The sequence below is a fragment of the Vitis riparia genome, chromosome 19, assembly GCF_004353265.1.
Source record: "Vitis riparia cultivar Riparia Gloire de Montpellier isolate 1030 chromosome 19, EGFV_Vit.rip_1.0, whole genome shotgun sequence".
NCBI lineage: Eukaryota > Viridiplantae > Streptophyta > Magnoliopsida > Vitales > Vitaceae > Vitis > Vitis riparia.
This window is the reverse complement of record NC_048449.1, coordinates 2255006-2275617: the sequence shown is the minus strand read 5'-3', so window position 1 is coordinate 2275617 and position 20612 is coordinate 2255006. Positions and strand designations below refer to the sequence as shown.

The 20612-nt window shown below is 36.9% G+C and overlaps 2 protein-coding genes across 2 annotated transcripts; one reads left to right on the top strand and one right to left on the bottom strand.

Moving 5' to 3' along the window:
* The first annotated feature begins 1170 nt into the window (after positions 1–1170).
* LOC117908072 (sodium/calcium exchanger NCL-like) lies at positions 1171–16108 on the top strand. The gene is made up of 7 exons (XM_034821730.1): positions 1171–1601; positions 9967–10152; positions 10965–11146; positions 13270–13415; positions 13492–13768; positions 13848–14150; positions 15517–16108. Exons 1-7 carry the CDS (start codon positions 1205–1207, stop codon positions 15763–15765), a joined length of 1740 nt encoding a protein of 579 aa, XP_034677621.1. The 5' UTR covers positions 1171–1204; the 3' UTR covers positions 15766–16108.
* A 3385-nt stretch (positions 16109–19493) lies between these two features.
* LOC117909053 (glutamate receptor 2.7-like) lies at positions 19494–20576 on the bottom strand. The gene has a single exon (XM_034822957.1). The coding sequence runs from the start codon at positions 20574–20576 to the stop codon at positions 19494–19496; it is 1083 nt and encodes a 360-aa protein (XP_034678848.1).
* Between the last annotated feature and the right edge of the window lie 36 nt (positions 20577–20612).

The following is a 20612-nucleotide window of genomic DNA, read 5'->3' as shown; positions in this document are numbered from 1 at the left end:
TTTGATTTTATTTAGTTTTTCTATCATTGAGATTTCAGTTCGATTCTTCTTTTTTTTCTTCAAAACCCAATTAAATTAGACCTTTTAAATTTACTAATTTTAAGAATGTTTAAAATAAAACTTTCAATTGTGAGTCCATGTTTTAAATGTGATTTATTGCCTTTAAAAAAAAAACAGGTCCTAAATGCATCTTTTTAAAAATGTGATTGGAGAAGCAAATTTTTATTTAATTAAAAAATTCAAAGAATTGTACCGTAGAAGCATAAATCGTGTTTTATTTAGCTTATGAATTAATGGTCGAGAAATGTATTTAAAATAGTTCATTGAAAAAAAAATTATTATAAAAGTTTTTAAACCAAATAAGTCAATATAAGTCAATAAGTCAAACCTTACCCATACGATCAATTTCTATTATGATCACATGGTGTTGATGGCACGTAATCTAACTTACCATAAAAAGAGCCGACATAGGTGATGGGTGTGGGAACAAATCACTAAAAGAGGGAAATTAACGGCCAAAAATAAAGTGAAGTTGGTGGGACATAAGAAATAACAAATTCAGGTGAATAGGGATGTTCAAAAAACATGAGAGCATGTGATTTTGATTGATATCGTGGAAATGTTAGCTATGGTCCAATGCATTTGCAATATAAAGTAAAAAATTAGACCAAGGTGGATTTGAAAAGTATGTTCTCGGGTTCTTCATGTTCCTACTATTTATTATTTTTCTCATTTAATATGGATAAAATTGTTTTTTAATAATAATAATAATAATAATAGGCAAATCTTATATCATACGAGAAAAACTTCTTAAAATTATATAAATATGAGTTTTTCTTAATTTTATAAACATATTTTTAAAATATGAGAACTTCTTTTAATTTCAAAACGAATAATATCTATATTATTGAATACAATGAGTTATAAATGATATTGGAGTAGATCTCTAACTTTAACTTTAGGGTGGGGGTTAGTTTACCTCGTATAAAATATTTATTTATTTCATGAGTTTTTAATTATTTTTAAAAAATAATTTTTTTAAGAATATATATATATATATATATATATATTTTTTTTTAATCCTCATTTGAAAAAAAGTTAAAAACATTCCTTTTAAATTATATAATTACAAATGAACACCTCTATTTACCTACGATAGAAAAAGCAGGACTCTACGTAAGACTCTTCGCTCTCCTCCACAACTATGGCCACCACCGCTTCCGGCTCCGTCCTCCTTCTTCTGCTCCTCGCCGCCGGCGCTGCCGTCGACGGCAGAGTCATAAGCAACCGCACATTGTCCACCGACCTAGTCTCTGACGACGTCCACGACCACCGCAATGGCTCGCCTTATCTTCTTCTCAGGTCATTTTCCGCCGTTTCAGCCTCGGATTCATGTGACCAGACGTACGGATTCATGCCCTGCACAACGACAACAGTGGGTAACCTCTTCCTCATTGTGGTCTATGGTTACCTCATGTTCCTGGCCGCAACCTATCTTTCCTCCGGCAGTGAGCTCCTGCTTGAAATCTTGGGCCCTGGCCTGGTCGGTGGCCTCATCGTTCCCATACTCGGCGCTCTTCCCGATGCCATTCTTATCCTTGGTACGGACTTTGCTCTCTTTTCTTTGTTCTTTTACAGGGAAAGTGTAGGTAAATGGTAAAATGACCGTTGGGTTGATGAGAAAGTGGAGGAAAATAACAGAACCGTCATTTTTTTTAGCGTTATTGAAAATGAAATGCTCGAAACAGTTAGGTGAAGTGGTTGTTTTAAGAGAGGTTTTCATTTTTCTGTGTTCACTGCTACCAAGTTTTTAATTATTCTTTCATTTTCTTGGTAATCAAGCGGCGTATCTGTTTCTGATTTGGTTCCCCGGAAATTGGAGGAAGCGGAAAGATTGGATTTGGGTCTTTTGTTTTACATTGTTTTTGTTCAGATTCACTTATGCTTTTTCTTTTTTTTTAATTTTCATAAACTTTTTATAACAATGAAATTTGGTCATTCATTTCTCGCTATATATTTTTAATTTTTTATTTATTTATTTTATATGGGTTGAAAAACTCTGAAGATTCCAGCAACCAAAAAAATCTTCTTTTTTTTTTTTTTTTAATTTTGAAAAGGGAAAAAATCAATCAGCTACAAAGAATGTAAATCAAGTGTTTTCTTTTCCTTCTAATTTTCTAATTTTTTTTAAAGATTGTTCTTGAACGTGATCGTCTCTCCGGCAGAGACGGTGATGGACGACGGCACAAACACCAGGCCTCCGTCGCTGCTGCCGAGCGAGACCTCTACGGCCATGGCATTGCTGGCGAGCAATGCGCTGGCGGCCTTGACGGTGTTGGCAGCGCCGTTCATGGTTGAGCCGGAGGAGGGTGTGGTGATAATTTAATAGAAAGCGTAGTAGACTTGCGGTGAGGTGGTGTTTTTTGATTTGTGTGGTTTGTATTTGTGATGAGACAAAGGAGGATGGGATGGGTGGAGAAATGGGTTATCTGCAGAGGATGCCTGCTATTGGTTGGATTGGATGTCATCCTCTGACGTGGTATGGCTGTACTGATGTGAGGTTGAGAATGTAGGTGGAAATTTTTTCCAAATTAGTGGATGACTGAGGATTGGTATTGCAGACAAATTCTTTCATTCCATTGAAAACTCTCTGAGTGTGTGATTTAGAGTTGGGATGTTAGATATATGTTTGTAAGTTGAAAAACTGAAGTTAGAATTAATCCATAATTTTATTTGAATTTGAAGTCCCAATTTGAGAATTTTATTTTGATTTCAGACCAACATACCATTATTTTATTAGATTTTCCTTTTAAATTTATAAATTTTTTTAATAAAAATATCTAAACATATTAAAACATTCTTATTAAACTCGAAAAAAAAAACATATTTGATTTCTCGTAAATTTATAAATTCTTTTAATAAAAATATCTAAACATATTAATTTTTTGCTGACAGTGTTTTATTTCAGCTGGTGAATTTAAGAACACATCAACCTGAATTTTTTTGTGTTCTTTTATAGTTTGGAGTTTCTTGGTGGGAGTTTTTTTGTTTCTTGTGTCTGAGATACCTAGTGAAAGATCCATTTGAGATGGATGGTAAACGATCTTTCGTACTTTCCTTTGTCCTGTAGCCATTTTTTTTTTATATAAGTAAAAAGAAAGTATATTAATCAAAAAGAGGAAACACCAAAAAACCAATGCCCTCAAAGTATACAGGGAGTATACGCACCGCCTTCCCTTACTAGGAGTCTATCTAGTCTAAAAAACTTACAAGAGAAGAAGGACTCTCTACTAAGGAAACTCTTACCCAAGACCAAATATTGCATACAGAAGAATATTTCAACCTTTGAAGCGAGAGTTCCTCATTCCCAAAAGCTAGTCTATTTCTTTCCTTCTAGACTGACCAAAATATACATAAATGAGTCATTTGCCAAGCCCTTTTGTGCCTTTTCCCCACAAACACTCCATTCCATCCAAGAAGGGTTGCCTTCACTGTACACGAAAGAGTCCAAGATACACAAAAAAGGGAGAAAAGAAGGTTCCCAGGACCCGCGTCTTAACACAATGAAGTAAGAGATGATCCATTGTTTTTGCTTCGGATAGACAAAGAAGGCACCTGTTTTCCAAAGAGAACCCCCTCCTTTAAAGTTGCTTCAAAGTTAAGACTTTACCCTAGGAAACCTCCCAAGCAAAGAAAGCTACCTTTGGAGGCACTCTTACCCTCCAAATTCTTTCGCTAGGGAAAATAGAAGAACCCCCCCGTTCCAACATAGAATAAAGAGACTTAACTGAGAGAGTACCGTCATTTGAAGTTGTCCAGATCACTCTATCTTCCTCTTCCTTTTGAACCCTGAAGGCATGGATCTTCTGCAACAAACGCTCCACCAAATCGATCTCCCAATCATTAAACGCCCTTGCAAAAAGAGAAGTCCAGCCATCCTCATCTCCAACAGGGTTCCAAACCTCCGAAACCCAAACATTCTTAGACATGGAAATGGAGAAAAGAGAGGAGAAGGACTCACAAAGTGGCCCATCTCCGTACCACTTGTCTTTTCAAAATCTCACTCTTTACCCATTACCCACATGGTAAGCTAACCTACCATCTAACAACCATCACTTCTTCCTGATTGCTTTCCAAAGCCTAACATCGTTTCTCCCAATTACATCCCGAGTACACCATCCTCCCTCTTCTTCACCATACTTGAGGCTAATTACACGCCTCCACAACGCCTCTCTCATTAGCATACCTCCAATTCCACTTGCACAAAAAAACACTATTCATCAAAGCTAAATTTCTCACTAGCCCACCTTTCTTTTTTTCCAAGCAAACCAAGTTTCATCTGACAAGGTGAGGTTTTTGGACGAGAGCTCTCCCACCCCATAGAAAATCCCTCTGAATCTTCTCCAATCTCAACCTCACTTTTCTTGGCAAGTAGAAGAGAGACATAAAGTAAATATGCATGCTAGAAAGAGTGCTTCTGATTAGGGTGAGTCTCTCCCTTTTAGATATATACTGCCTTTTCCATATAGTAAGCCTTTTGCGAAAACGCTTTTCAACCCCATCCCACATAGCCAATGAATTGAAAGGTGCCCTTAAAGGCAATCCCAGGTAATAAGAAGGAAGCCCACCCGCTTTACAACCCAACTCCAAGGTCAATCCCTCTTTATCATGCACCCTTCCCATTAGGATCAACTCACTCTTCTCTAAGTTGATCTTCAACCCTAAACATGTCTCAAACCACATGAGAAGCCAATTTATATAAGTCATTTGATCTAAAGACTCCTCACAAAAAACTAACGCGTCATCCGCGAATAACAAATGCGAGATTTGAAACCCCTCACCACTCCTACCTCTCACCCTCCACCCAGATAAGAAGCCCTCACTAATAGCCCTTCTCAACATACTACTAAACACTTCCATGGCTATCACAAACAAGTAAGGGGAGAGGGGATCTCCTTGTCTCAACCTCCTCGAGCTTTGAAAAAAACTGGATAGAGAACCATTAATTAAAACGGAGAATTTCACAGTGGAGATGCACCAATCTATCCACTTAATCCATCTTTCCCCAAAACCCATCTTTTGAAGAACTGCCAACAAAAAGCTCCAACTAACATGATCATAAGCCTTCTCTATATCCAACTTGCATAACACCCCTCCAACATTATCTTTCAACCTTGAGTCCACAGCCTGGTTTGCAATCAAAACTGCATCCAAAATCTATCTACCCTCCACAAAAGCATTTTGGGACTCCGAAATCACTTTCCCCATCACCTTTTTAATTCTATTGGCCAACAACTTGTAGAGGCTGCCTACAAGGCTGATAGGTCTGAAATCTTTTAGATCTTCTGCTCCTCCCTTCTTTGGAACTAAGACCAAGAAAGTTGCATTCAGAGATTTAACAAATTTGCCCCTCTTATGGAATTCCCTGAAAAAACCCATTATCTCAATCTTGACTACGTCCCAACAAAACAGCCAAAAAGCCATGGTAAAGCCATCCGGATTTGGGGCTTTATCCTTACCTAGATCTGAAAGTGCCGCAAACACCTCTCCTTCCGCAAAAGGAATCTCCAGCCCCTTAGCCTCACTGCTAGCTAACCTCATGAAAGATAGCCCCTCAACACCAGGATGCCACCCTCCTTCTTCGGTATACAGCTTTTTAAACGCCCCCACCACACTATTTTTTAAATCATTCTCCTCCGTATGCCAACAGTCATCCACTTTCAACTTGGACAACCAATTTCTTCTGTTGTGCACATTCGCCATCCTATGAAAGAATCTAATGTTATTGTCCTCCTTCAACCATAGTTCCCTAGACTTTTGTCTCCAAGAAATTTCTTCCCTCAACACCCAAGTCTTATAAGCCTCCTTAGCCTTCTTTCTTGCTTCACAATCCTCCAAACTCAGAGTTGAATGTTTCTCCAATTCATCCCAGTACTCCACCTAACTAAAAGCTTCACTCTTCTTAGTATTAATTAAACCAAAAACTTCTTTATTCCAGATCTTTAAAATATCTTTTAAGGCTCTTAGTTTTGCATCCAAAACAAAGTTGAAAGACCCAGTAAAAGATGAACTCCCCCACCACCTCTTCATCTAATCCATGAACCCCTTTTCCTCCAACCATATGTTCTCAAATCTGAACGGTGAAGGACCCCTTTTCAAACCTCCACCTTTTAGGAGGATGGGAAAATGATTAGAGACTAGTCTAGCAAGGATCCTCTACACGGCCCCATTGAACATACTGTCTCAATCATCTGTCACTAAGAACCTGTCAAGCCTAGACTGGGACTGGTTATTTTCCCCGCCTCGCCATGTAAAATGACCCCCCTGTAAAGGATAGTCCCTTAGTTCCAAATCCTTCACCACTTTTGTAAATCTCTTCATTGACACAGAAAGCCCACCCCCCCTACTACGCTCTTCTGGGTATCTGACTATATTGAAATCTCCCCCCACACACCAGTGATCTCTCCATAACCCTTTTATTGACCCGAGCTCCTCCAAGAAATCTTCTCTATTCCTACTGTACACCGACCCATAAACACCAGTGAACACTCACCTCAGCTCATCCACACAATTTTTAAACTGACATGATACTGTAAACATCCCTTCTTCCACCTCCAACAATTCAACCACTCTGTTGTCCCAAAACACCAGAACACCTCCAGCTGCCCCCCTAGAATTGATTGCTCTCCAGTCAAGATGTCTTCCCACCCCAAAACTGCGGACATGCCCCATACTCATTTCCTTGATTTTAGTTTCCTGCAGGCACACCACATCCACTTTATTGGATTTTATGACGAACTTAATGGCTTTTCTCTTATCACTATCGTTTGCCCCTCTGACATTCCATGATAAAATCCTTATCTTCATTTGCACCCCGGTCTTGAAGCCCCTTCAAACTTGCTTACATTGGTAGCCACTCTAGCTCCTTTATAGATTACTATCCACTCCAACTTCTTTAATTCCCTATTGGATTTTGAAGCCGAAGACTTCGTCTTTCTATACTCCCTATCCTGGCTCTTTTGTTCAATTCTCCCCCTCATTCTCCTCAAAATGTACAAAATTTCCTCCTCAAACCCTTCTGTCGTCATACCCAGACAACGACTGAACTTTGCAAGGCAGCTGGAACTCCATCCTTCCTCTCTCCCCCCCTCTTCTAGCTAAAGGGTCATCGTCTCCACTAATGGACTTTCTAAATCCACTCCAAATGGAACTATAGCTAGCTTAGACCCACTTGCACCGCCACCCGCAGCCCGTGGAGACAAGTTCCACCCTTTGGGGGGGCGAAAAGACTTCCAACCTCTCTTCACGCAAAGGAGCCTTACTCCTTGCTCCTTTCGCTGCCCCAAACATCCCACTGGAAACCCCCTCATTCCCCATCACAGCAACATCGGGCCCCAAGAATGGAGTAGAAAAAGAAGAAACCCCAAGCCCCAAAAAGAGAATAGGGAGTTTGAGGTGAAGGGGGTACCTGGATGCTTCATCCAAAAGCGCTTCGTCGGTGAGCTTCAGATGGCCAAGAGACGAAACCTTGCCACCGGCGTCTCCCACTACCAGGAGCTCATGTTCCAACCCCGCGTTATTCCCGACAAACTCCGAGGGAGCCCTAGAAGGGACGGGCTCCCCAAAAGGACTCGGATGGACCTTAGGATTCAAAGGCCCAAAAGGCTCCTTTGACACCTTTCCCCAGCCCGAAACCGCAGGGCTTAGGGAAGAAAGGTCCTCGGCCCATCCCGTTGCTCCTTTTAAATTCGGCCCACTTGCGCCTCTTAAAGACACCCAACAACCAGACTTGGGCCCAAGCCCACTCGCTAAGGAGCCCGCTGCAGGAGTTACTGCCGACCTGCCCCTTACACTGTTAGCAGTCCTCAGTCCACTGCCACACGCCACCTGCACATCTGACCCCCTGTTTTGAATTTCAAATTGAGGCTCCCATACTCTAGCTTCAGCGCGTGAAACTCCCCCACCTTCATCCCTAACCTCACACCCTTTTCTCATCTGCAACCATGAACTTGACTCAACCCGCATCACCCGCAATGAAGCTTCCCACCACAGGCTAAGCTCCCAACTAGAGTTACCAGCCTCCACCTGTAGAGACCTTGGCCATTTTTTTCCCGAAACTTTGACCAAAATCCGAGCCCACTGCAGTTGGGAGAAGAAAACAGTTTCCTCATCCACAGCTACAAACTTCCCACAACACTCTCCAATTCTCTAAAAACCTCTCTACTCCAAAGATGAAGAGAAAGTCCTACAATCCTTACCCAAACTTCCTTAGCAAGGCTCTCTTTCCAAGTGCACCCCACTTCCGGTCCCAACCTTTGCAAGAGAAAATCTCTATTCTTGAATCGTCTGCTCACTTTTAAAAGCACCATATCAGCTTCCCATTTATTTTGAAACTCAAATAACATAAGGGCCCCACCCAGCTTGAAAATTCTTAAATCCCCCTTAAGCAACCAACTTTCAAACGCCCATCTCTTCAAAGAATGCAGTAGAGGAATGTACTCAGGACTACCACCAAAACAGCCCACCAGACAACACCTTAGTTGCTCCTCCCTACACAGCAGTTCCCATTCCCCTAGGTGCACCCTTAAAGAATCCCCTGACTCTCCTGCCTTCCTTTTCACTACTTCTACAAACGAACCTGACTCATTCTCTAAACCTTTTACAATACTCCCCACCTTGCCAGCGGTTGGATCAAACTGGAAGCTATTCGTCAGAACTGGAATGGAGACCCCAAGAGCCCTTAACTTCTTAGCCAACAGAAACCAACCCCCTACTAAGCCATTTCCTTCTGGAAAAACAAGACAAAACTTCTTAGCTTCCAAATCTCTGATCAAGCAGAGTAAAAACCTCCTAGCCTCATTAGAACGACAATCCAACCTAAATTTTTATCCTCTTTCTTCCCAAACTTTTAAACTCCTCGAATTTGACTCTCCTCTACACCAAGCTTCCACACCTTCCAACAATAGACTTAAGCTCTTTTCACCAAATCTTATCCAAGAGGAAAAGCCTTTACTCCTCTCCAAAATAGTTCCTCTCAGTTTACCTCGGACCATTACAATGGAGATTTCGAACATCTTAGATTCAACGGCAAACCAACACTTTCCACCTTTCGAAACTCCACTTGAGTCCATAAGCAAACCTCTCTCTCTCCATCCTTTGTCCTGTAGCCATTGTTTTGCAAATTTCTTTGCTAAGTAATATCCCCAACATTATGCTTTATTTTTAGAGCAAGAGTTCTGCAGATGATTTGGTTCTTAATATTTTTTTCCTTTTTTTCTATTTTTTGATCCCAACTTTGAGCATAGATGAAGTTTTTAGCACTAACTTTGACGTGACATCATGAATAAGCATCTTCTAACAATTTGAAATCCATGTTTAAGTTGATGATCACATTAGATACGCAGTAGAGGAAACCTTCCAAATACGTCCGATGCTTTATCTTGATTGGAAGTACCCTATGCCTTAGCCCAAATGCTCATTGGTGCTGTCGCACAAATTTTGGAACTATCGCTTTCAAATGAGAATGGTATTTTGGAGTTTTGGTTGGGGTAAAAGGAAAAAAGGATGGAATAATCAATTATCCCATAGTATGAAGGGCGTGAACTATACCATGATATGCATTGACAGCTTTAGTAAATATTCAATTCTCTGCTTTGATTCTTGAATTGATGGTTTGCTTTATCTTATATACTAGTCATGCCTTCTTTTGCCTAAAACCAGTAGTGCTTCACTGCTTTGCAGTGATTAATTTATGATGCTGCTCACCCCTTGTATCCCCACATTTTCAAAATCTAAATTTTCTTTTCCATGTTTCCAATGGGGAGACCGTGCATGTTCGTTGGTAGTCCTGTATCCTTTTCTGTTATTTTCATTTTATGTTTTATCTTTTTTTGTAGTGACATTGCAATCATGTATCTAATGATTGATCTCCATGTTCCTTCTAATCAACTCTCATGTTTCATGTAGTATCTGGACTTTCTGGAAGTACAGAAACTGCACAGAGTCAGGTCTCTGTAGGAATGGGGTTGCTTGCTGGATCAACTGTAATACTCCTTACAATAATGTGGGGATCTTGTGTTATTGTTGGCAAGTGTGACCTTCAGGATTCAGTTGCCAAAGACTCGCAAGATACCAAAGGATTTAGCCTAACCGGTATGCCCATGCCGATATACCTTTACCTGTGCAGAGTGCTATCCTATATCATTTACTATTTCTTTCTGATAAACTACTAAGTTCTGGCTTGTATACATTTTCGGCAGTCACAAGCCCAGTCAAAAACTACATATGTTGCATGCTGTTAAGATTAAGGCAGGGACATTTGTTTAATTTGATAATTTGATGGAGGACTTATGGATTACATGGTGTAATAAGGAGCATATCTATATTTTACAGATGAATTAGTGTCTAATATCATTTAACAAGATAGTGGGTCCCACAATAAATTACATTTTCAACTTCTCTTAATTTTCTTCTCTCATGTGTTATACCTTCATGTTTACCTGTTCATCCTTCTCTCTCGATTTCTTCCACATGTTACACATCATGCATATAACTAGTAAGGATATTTTGGAAATATGTTGAGCCATTTATATCATTCCTTATTAGCAAATTTTTTGTAGGCTTAGAATGTCTGTTAACTTTGCTGCTGTTACATGACTAGAAAAGTCAAGTGTAGAAGATTTGAGCTATCACTATGTTGACCTTTAAAAGTGTGATTGATGAAAATAGATATTCTCTAAAATACACATACCCTTGAGACTTGTATAAATTTAAGTTGCTTTTCTTTGCTATCTTCTAATTCCATTTAAGTGATGGTAAATGTCATCCTACTGCTGAGTTAAGTGTCAGGAATGATATTCACATATCCCAAAAGTTGATGACTAAAAACACATCCTTAAACTGTGTTTGATGCCATAGTATAAACAGATTTGCTACATGTTTAAAATAATTCCCCACCTTCACAGGTTCTGGTGTTAGTACCGATATCTGGACTAGTTACGCTGCAATCATCATGGTGATATCAGTCATCCCATTTATCATTGTCCAACTACCTCAAGTTCTACATTCAACTTCAGCAAGACGCTTAGCTGTCTTGATTGCGCTTATTGTCTCCCTTATACAATTGATTACTTATTGCTTGTACCAGGTAATTATTTTCTTGGCAGTCATCAAATTTAATTACACTTTGGTTTTTAATTTTAATCATGTCTGATTCCTTGAGGCAAGGGCTCATGTGGCAAGGGGTTAGGATGGGATAGGTGCATTCTAGATTTCATTCCATGTTCCGAAGGAAAAAAAATATCTATTCAATCCTTTATGTTATTCTTTCTTGTTTGTTAATATTTGTTGTTGTATGTAGTATTTTAGGACTTGGTAATGTTTAAGTGTTCCATTCTTGTTGTTACACTGAGATGATGAAAGTACTTGATTGGAAGCAACATCCCTTAGCTTTCTGTTGTTATTAGCAATTCAAGGTTTCCTATTGTGTTGAGAGTTTGTCACCTTTGACATTTTTGTTAGACTTTTATGTGTTTTGAAATTTTCAACAGTTAAAAGGATTGATTAAATTTGAACCTCTTGTGCACCCCCCTCATCATTTTGTCGATCCAACTAGGGCCTAAATTCATGAAATTCCTATGCATTAAACTCATGTTTGTTAAATTGAATATTTTTTTAAACCTCTAGTATCCAATGTTTTCATATGAATTATCATCTCAGTGAACCATACAAGCAACCAGTAGTAATAAATGGTCAACCTTTTTAAGGCACCATAATAGAAACAAGAGAATGATGCAAGCAACCAGTATTTGTATTAGGAGTTATAGTGAACCATACAAGCAGCTGTAATAGATAAATTTCTAAACAACCCTTGGCACCAATCCTATATATCCTCATGAAGTGAAAGAAACCTAATTTCCTTAGCCCAAATTTCCACAACTTTCCCACTTAATTCATACTGCATCTTCAATCATGTTGCATTGTTCCAAACCACAAGTTGGTGACCAATGCTATTTTGCTGTCCTCTACTCACAGACATAGTTTGACTCTTTAAATCCTACTATCTTCCATGAAATTGGTTATCTATTACTATACTTCATGGTTCTAATATGTACATGTGTGCATTTTTTTTCAATTTTTTTTTCGCTATATAAAAATCCTACAGTACATGATTTGATATGGAAAAATAGAAAAAAGATTCATGATTTAGTTTTATGAGTTAACAACTATGGCCACAAAGTCGAATAATGTTGACAGGTTGCCACTTAGATCTCTGGAAACCCCCTTGCTTTGAGAACTTCTTTTTGAAATCATCATGTCCTTCCAAGAACCATCAAAATGATGTTTTCTGGTTTACATTCAAGAAAATGAAACAATTGATGACAGCATGTTTCCAAATGTTCCTGCTGTTTTCTAAAACATGTCTCTAAAGCTTTTTCATTTTTTTTTTTGGAATGGATCTGAAAATTCCCTTGGTTTCATGCTTGAATACTTTTAATTGTATGACTTTATTTATGGATTGATAAGCGCTCAAGAATCTCTTCCATTCACTGATAATTTATAAGATTTCTTTTTTGAGAAAATTTCATCAAAATGTTTCAATCATAACAACGTCCCTTTTGTCAAATGCACCATTAATTAATCTAAAATATTTTGTATTTTCATTTATCTATCACTTATCTCCTGAAAATGGAAGCGTTTGGGATGTCTGAGGGAAACATTTGGAAATTTAAACTTGAAACTATATGCATGCTATAATGTGCTGTTCTTTGGATAAATAGCATGTCATAGTTTATTGCAAAGTCAAAGACACCCTTTCTTACATTTTACAAAGTTTTGCATATTTGAGTTTTCAATGCCTTAGGAACAGACTTTCCATCTAAAAAGGGAAAATTTAGGGCTGCCTTAGTCAGCCGCTGAGTAATATAACCGGGATTGTTACAGTCAATGGCGAGAATTTTTTTTCTTGCCATAGAGTTAGCTAATATGAATTTTTATTTTTTCTTTCTTCTTCTTCTTGGGATTGGCAATTTTAAATTGAATTGTGGAATTGCCATTTTTGTTGTATCATATGGAGGGAAGGTTTTCTCCTTCATGATTTTATAGATTTTATGTTTTCTGCTTTCCAATTTATAATCCACTTGTAGATGGGTTTCTGCCTTTCTCTTAATAGATTCGACAAAATTGTTATTCATAAAAATACAAAAGAAAAAGGAATCTTGGTCTCCTTTCTGTATTGATGCTCGACTTTTCTTTTTAATATCGGTGCAGGTTTTTCAGCCTTGGATACAAAAGAGACGACTTGCTTATGCAAAGCATAAACATGTAATATCTGGACTTCTTAAACATTTAAGAACGCACACACTAGGAAAGCTCCTAACAGAGGAGGGTGAACTTAATGAAGAAATTATAAGAAAGTAAGTGTTTTATCAAATGCGCGTGTGCTGTTAGTATGACTTATATTTCCTGAGCACATGATTGGTACTGCCACAGGCTTTTTCATACACTTGATGAGAATCACGATGGGACCCTTTCAAAAGTCGAATTAAGAGCATTGATTGTAGGAATTCAGTTTGAGGAGGTAGACTTGGATATGAATGAGGCTGTGGACAAAGTGATGAGTGATTTCGATACATCCAATGATCAGTTTGTTGATGAGGGAGAGTTTGTCGAAGGAATTTCAAAATGGCTTACGGAAGCAAAGCGTTATGAGGGTTCTGGTCCTGATGCTGGTCCTAATTCATCAAGTATTTTAGATGCTTTTCACAGGGTAAGTTGTCTCATAACAACCTTCTCCAGCAGCAGCTTATTATGAGCAAGATTGCCAACTTTTTGAACTGCGTCTGCAGGAAACAAAGAGAGAGCACAATCGTTTGGGGGGGGATCAAATTGATGAGGTGGTTGAGGCTGTGGAAAACCCGAAGTGGATTACCTTTAAAGCAGTGATGATGTTGTTGTTGGGAACTCTTATTGCAGCTGTATTTGCTGATCCCCTTGTAGATGCTGTTGACAACTTCTCTGATGCTACGAGCATTCCTTCCTTCTTCATCTCATTTATTGCACTGCCCTTGGCTACCTCCAGTGAAGCAGTTTCAGCAATTATCTTTGCTAGCCGCAAAAAGAACAGGACTACGTCTTTGACATTTTCAGTGGTGTGTTTCTTCCCTTCTCTTCTATGTAATTTTTGGATACTATATAATCACACCACCTGTTTGGAACTATATAGCAGAGCATTATTTGATTAATGATCCAATATTTCTAATGTTTCCCAAACTTAACAATCTATTTTTTTAAGAAAATGAAAAAAATTTGTGATTTGTCATTCACTAATTAATCTGTTGATTTCTAGTGAAAAACTTAAGATTAGTAGATATTATTGCTTTTTCATTACTGCAAAGTGCCCATTAGCTCTTAGATTTGGCTAAACTTCATAGGTTGTTTTATAGTGAAGGTCCATTTAAATATTCTATTGATTTGGGAAGTTGGGTTTTTATAACGTTGACTAAATTCAAGTTGTCTAAAGGCAGTTCTAAGCTTTACTTCTTTTGGAAAATGTTCAGTTTTGAGTGAATAATGTGAAGTACATTTATAGACTATGATCTAACCACTGCTCTAGCTGAAGTTTCTATGAGACCAAGTTTCAGCCTAATGGGTATTAGGTTGCATCCAGTTAGAGCTACTTCTAGTGTATTCCCAATACCTTTCTAAGAATGCGTCTGTGAGTGTTTTTATTTGAAGTACTTTTAGTTGAAGTGCTTTTCTCTTAAAGTTTTTTTTGAGAGAATCAATGTACTTCTTCAGAAAGCGTTATAAGTGATTTTTAAACTTTTTAAAAGTGTTTTTAAACTTTTACTAGACACTTAATTTTTCTCTAAAAATGTTTTTATGTTACAAGTGTTCTCTAAAAGCATTGTCAGAGGGACTCTTATTTGCATCACCAACTATGAATATCATCATATTATAGTGGGAAATGATGAGGGGTGATTATCTTTTCTATTTCGATCAGATAGAATTTTTATTCTATTAAAATATTTGAATGTGGTAGAACATTATATGCCCTTTTAAAGCTAAACATAGATATTGGTATCTTAGAGTGTGGTAGTGATTCTAGGAAGCGCTTTCAACATTTTTAGAACTTGAAAATTTTTATCTTTTAGTCAAATCGATGTTTCTTACATTTGATCTCCTGAGACATCTTCTTATAACACCTGTATTTCTCACAATCTCATAACAGTTCTTGTAATCCTCTCTCCCTCCCCCAGTGAAATGCAGTCTCTGGAACTGACTTTCTAAATGACTGGTGTATATTGAATTATGCAAACCATGTTAGCTGTCTGTAGACCAGAGTTCTAGTAGTCATAGGTTCATCTTGGAATAGTGCAGAATTTGAACTCACAAGGCATAAACATCGGTGTTATTGTTTACAGGGATCATTATATTTGCTTAATAGTTAATTGTTCTGTTCTGGAGTTATGAAATCATCCCTCTAATCTGTTTTCATCTCTTTTTCTCATACAGTTATATGGGGCGGTAACAATGAATAATGTCCTTTGCCTGTCAGTCTTTTTAGCCCTCGTTTATGTTAGGGGATTAACATGGGACTTCTCATCAGAGGTGCTGGTCATTCTTATAGTTTGCGTTGTGATGGGCGTTTTTGCCAGTTTCCGCACCACCTTCCCTCTCTGGACATCTTTTGTAGCTCTCTTGCTATACCCTTTCTCCCTGGCACTGGTTTATGTTTTGGACTATGTCCTTGGCTGGTCATAGATTCATGGAGACCACAAAAGTTTTACGGGAGGCACTCTCTTGTATTGTAAGCTCTATGATTATTACTCTTTTTTGAATTCTCGGCTGTTTCACCTACATCTATATTTTGAGCTAATACTGCTTGAAACGTTGTTTTGTAGCAATGGTAGATAGCAAATTTTCTAGTGTTCAGAAAGGTGAAGATTACTTTGCTTTCAATGCCACATGAGTCTTTTTTGTTCTTCCTCTTAAATATGAAGGTTGATCTTTATGTTAAAACCACTATTACTTGAGGTCGTGTTTAAATAATTTTGCTGCTGAATACCGATTTTATTACTTTTGTTCAACTGATATTTGAGCTGAACTGAGTCCCTTCAGTCTTATATTTTGAGTTATTAAAAAAATTATCCTAGTGCTGGAATCCTCAAGATTCAAATGAACTCTTAAAGTCCTTAAGCCTGTAAAAACTGAACCATTTTTTGTATTTTGTTGAGCTCTAATTGTTAGGCTATGTTTGGATGATGGAAATCAGCAGGGAAAAAGGGGGAAAAAAGAATCTGAAGTCTCTTTATTTGATATACATATGAAAGAAAAATTATTTTGGGTTTGGTTTGGATGGATTTTTAGAAGTTAAGCCCATCGATGTGTCCAATTGGTTAGTGGTCGTCGGTGGTAGAGGCACATGGTCCTAGATTTGATTTCTATTGTTGATTGAATGTCCAGGATTATCTGGTGCCGATTGTAGTGGGCGTTATTAGTATCTAAATGTTTGGTCCCCATGGAGAGTTTGAGGGGTTTCAAACTGGAACGTTCCTCAATTCTCAAAATAATAATAATTTTGAGAAGTTAAGAAGTTCTTTTAATTTGGTTAGGGCCTTTCAAACTGGTTTTATGAAAGAAGTTCGTGATTTAGAAGTCAGAATGAGAAAATAAAAAAATATAAAAATTTATGAAATATCAATAATTGGCTTTTATGGAAATATATAAAAGTAATAATACATATATTGAATTTGTTTTATAGGGTAGATTTTGTTTTAATATTAATACTAATATGAGGTAAAATTTTGATTTAATTGAATATAGATGTTTTACACAAATTACATTTTAATAGTTTCATTTAATATGAAAATCAGGACTAATATGGTTTTATATCGTTTGAGAAAGAAGAAAACCATTTTAATGTAAATAATATTTAGTACCATTATATAGGGTTTATAAATGCAAAATTTATCTACAATCAACCTTTGCTTCGTGCTTTCGAATCGGAGTTTGCTTGTTTTAGTTTGTACAATGCCTTCTTGAGTTGACTAACTAGATGTGAAGAAACCTCCTCATGTAGTTTTTCATTCAGAAAAGCATACCCCACATCTTATAAGCCTCTGGAGTAATTACTATTACGTATTGATGGTAGTGTATATGGAATGACTTGGGTTATTGATTATAAATATGGATATTTTACAATTAAGTATTTGAGATCCTTCATAATATTCTTAATTTTAATTCATTTACGTGTTTGTTTGAAATCTTCCATTGTATATAATTTGGAATATTGTACAACATTTATGGAGGAAGATAGTGAAATCTATCATAGTCCTCAGAAGATGAACTCAAACCATATTAAGAAAGATTGTCCACAATCGTAATTATAAAGAGGATAAATATTTTTCTCATTTAATGAGTCATCATGCTTTATGAACTTAAAAATTTGCAAAAGGGGACAAATAGTTCCTTTAAATCAAAGAAAATAAGAACTTGCATTTTTTTAAATCAAATTTATATTCATAAATCTAAAATATTTAGAATTTAGAATTGATTTCATGCATTCTCATGTCTCTATTATTTCAATCAATATCTAAAATGTCTTTTTAAGTTGATGACACAATGTGTTCAAATAAGTTTTTAAACCACAAAAGAATAAATATGGTTTTTCTTTTAAAAAAAATATTAATAACTTTTAAAAAATTATTATGCAAAAAAAACATGAAAATTATTTTTACTTTTGTTATTTTTTAAAGCACACTCATCCCATATATAAACATTTCTCAAGATCTCCACTTGAAAAATAAAATATTCATAATAAAAACCAAGGATAAGTTTTAATGTTGGACTATCCCCAAAGGGGTGAATAGGTGTTTCTAAATAAATATAAGAGATACTCCAACATGTATCTAAATAAATTTAAGAGATGCTCCAACATGAATCGTCTTTCCTTAAAATTTCTCATATCTTCTAACAACTTTTTAACAAAAAAAAATAAAAAATAAAAATCACATGCAAGAATAGATGCACCAAAACTCTCTAAAAATTTTAATAAATGCAATTTGTATGCAAATGAATTAAGATTCCCGTTCAAAATTCATAATAATAATTAACTATTTAAAACATATTTCTAATTACTCTTTTGATATCATAATCAAATTGAAAAGAAAAGTATCCAAAATTTCTAAAGAATAATTGAACTCATTTCAACTTATTTTTCACCCATTTAACATGTATGATTAAGAATGAAATTAGCATCAATAAATGATAATGAAAAACGAGAAGAATGAGGTGGAGACCATAACACCTGATTTTTACATAGAAAATCTTATAAGAGATGAAAACCCATGGGCCTACTAACAATTAAACACTTTCACCTAAAAGAAATTTAATATGTACAAGGAGTTATCTTACTCATGTCTAATCAATCGTTTACGAACTATTTGACCAACATCTTCACTTCAACTACATGCCTTCATCTTTTAGAGCATACTTCGAGTTCATGTTCAAACAAATCAACTAGGGTGAGGCTATCAATTTTATAACATATAGAAACTTCCCTTTTATTTGGGAAATGTTTTTAAAAACGGTTTTTGAAAAACTGGTTTTTAATATTTTATAGAAGAAAATTCGGTTTAAGAACCTAAAATATTTTTAACTTATTTCTTATATTTTTAAATATGTCTTAAAACTAACTTGATATCTAATAATTTATTTATAATCATTTTCAATATTTGTATAATTATTTTTTAAAACGATATAGAAAACAATCGAAAACGATTAAAAGATTATATGAAAACATCAAGTTTTCTGTTTTTGAGAAAATTGGTTTTTGTTTTGTCGGGTTGTTAAATGTATTTTCTTGGGTTTTTTTTTCTTTAAAGGATCGAAAACTATTTTGAAAAATAGTTATCAAATATGCCTTAAATTTCTAAGATATGTAGGGATTTCTTCTTACCATGCAGAGAAAAGAGCGTTGAGAAGGCTAGCCAAAGTAGGGTTCCTATTTGATTGAGGACTAAGCCTTTAAGTTCATTGCAGTGGTTTCTTTTTATCAACCATACCACGAATCCGTTGTAGACATTTATGAATGTTATTAGAATCCACAAGGCTCTTGTGAAGGGCTTCATGAATAGCCATGCTTTATTGCTGCTTTTTGATCGAACTGTGGTTATCATCTGCAATCCTGGTTCAGCATAAGGTTGTGTGAACTCTGCATGCTCAAACCTTTTGGCTACTATTGCAACATCTCCAACTACTGCATCAACTTTCTGCTCACATTTGGAGAGTTTCAAGTAAATATACAAATATGGACAAGTTTTATGTGAATAACAAAACCTGAAACTTAGAGTTTATTTGGGAACTGTTTTTAAATTGAAAGCTGTATAGGTTTGATAATTTTTATTTTTTCTTGACAAAAAACAGTTTTTGAAAAATGATGGTACAAACATGGAAAATGATTAAAAATAAAGTATCACCGAACAGACCTTTCAAATCGGAAGAGCAAGAAACTGAATGAAAGAAGACAGCATATCTCGTACCTTTAAATAAACCTGTCTCACTAGTTCATCGTATGTGCCATTGAAGGCATACAACTTATGTGGCAAAGCATATGGCAAGCGTTCCACAGTTGCATTGAAGACATTGATTGAGAATCCTTTGAAAGAAATATTATTTCCATCTTGTATCACTTCTACAAACTGTTTGAAAGTGGACCCACTGGGCACGCCAATCTTCTGTGGCTTCTCATCTGTTGAAGGAGTCCATCCCCTTGGAGTATTCCTGGGTCCCCCAGGCCAAACCACCTGTGCCAGAGCTCTTCCATCTCCCCAAAAACCTGACTCCTCCGATGTCTCGGACCAGAACCCTAGTTCTCTATCACTCTTCCCTACAACATTGATGATCTGAAATATATGTGCTGGGGCTAATTTCTGATCGCTGAATTGGATCTTTCCAGTTAAGCCATCAAATTGGCCGTTTGAAATTTTTTCTAGGAGTTGTTGGCCAGTATCCCTTCCTCCCTTCATTGCTAGAGCTGCAGCCCAAGTGGCATCATAGGCCTTAGCTGCGTAAATCCCGGGTTCATTCTTTTCTTCGTCAGGGTGTTCTGAGATGAACTTCCTCCTGAATCTCCCCCGGAATATCTTGAACTGGGGAGTGGTTTCATTGAAGTAGCTTTTGACACCTACAATTCCATCCATGGATGAGGAGATGGTAGAGGCTTTTATGGAATGGACAAGACTGGAAATGGTGTCTGTAATGATCCATATATACCCTTCTTTCATCATCTCCATCTTCTTGGCAGTTTCGAATAGGTGAACCCCCAATTGCAAGGATGTATGAACCACAAACACTCTACACTGCCCTTCTTTAAGACTATGGAGCTCTTCAACCAATGAAGAAGAAGAAGACAAAGGTGGGAGAGGCAGAAGGTGGCCTATTTCTATTCCTACATCTTTCAGGGCTTCTGAGAGTTGGAGAACGGCTCCAGTGGCGGAGGACGGGATGTCCTTGTATACTACGGTCACCCGATGCCAATCCTGAGACTCAATAACTACAGCAATGGCTTTCATTTGTGCAGACTGGTCTGCAGAGGCTTGGATGAGGAA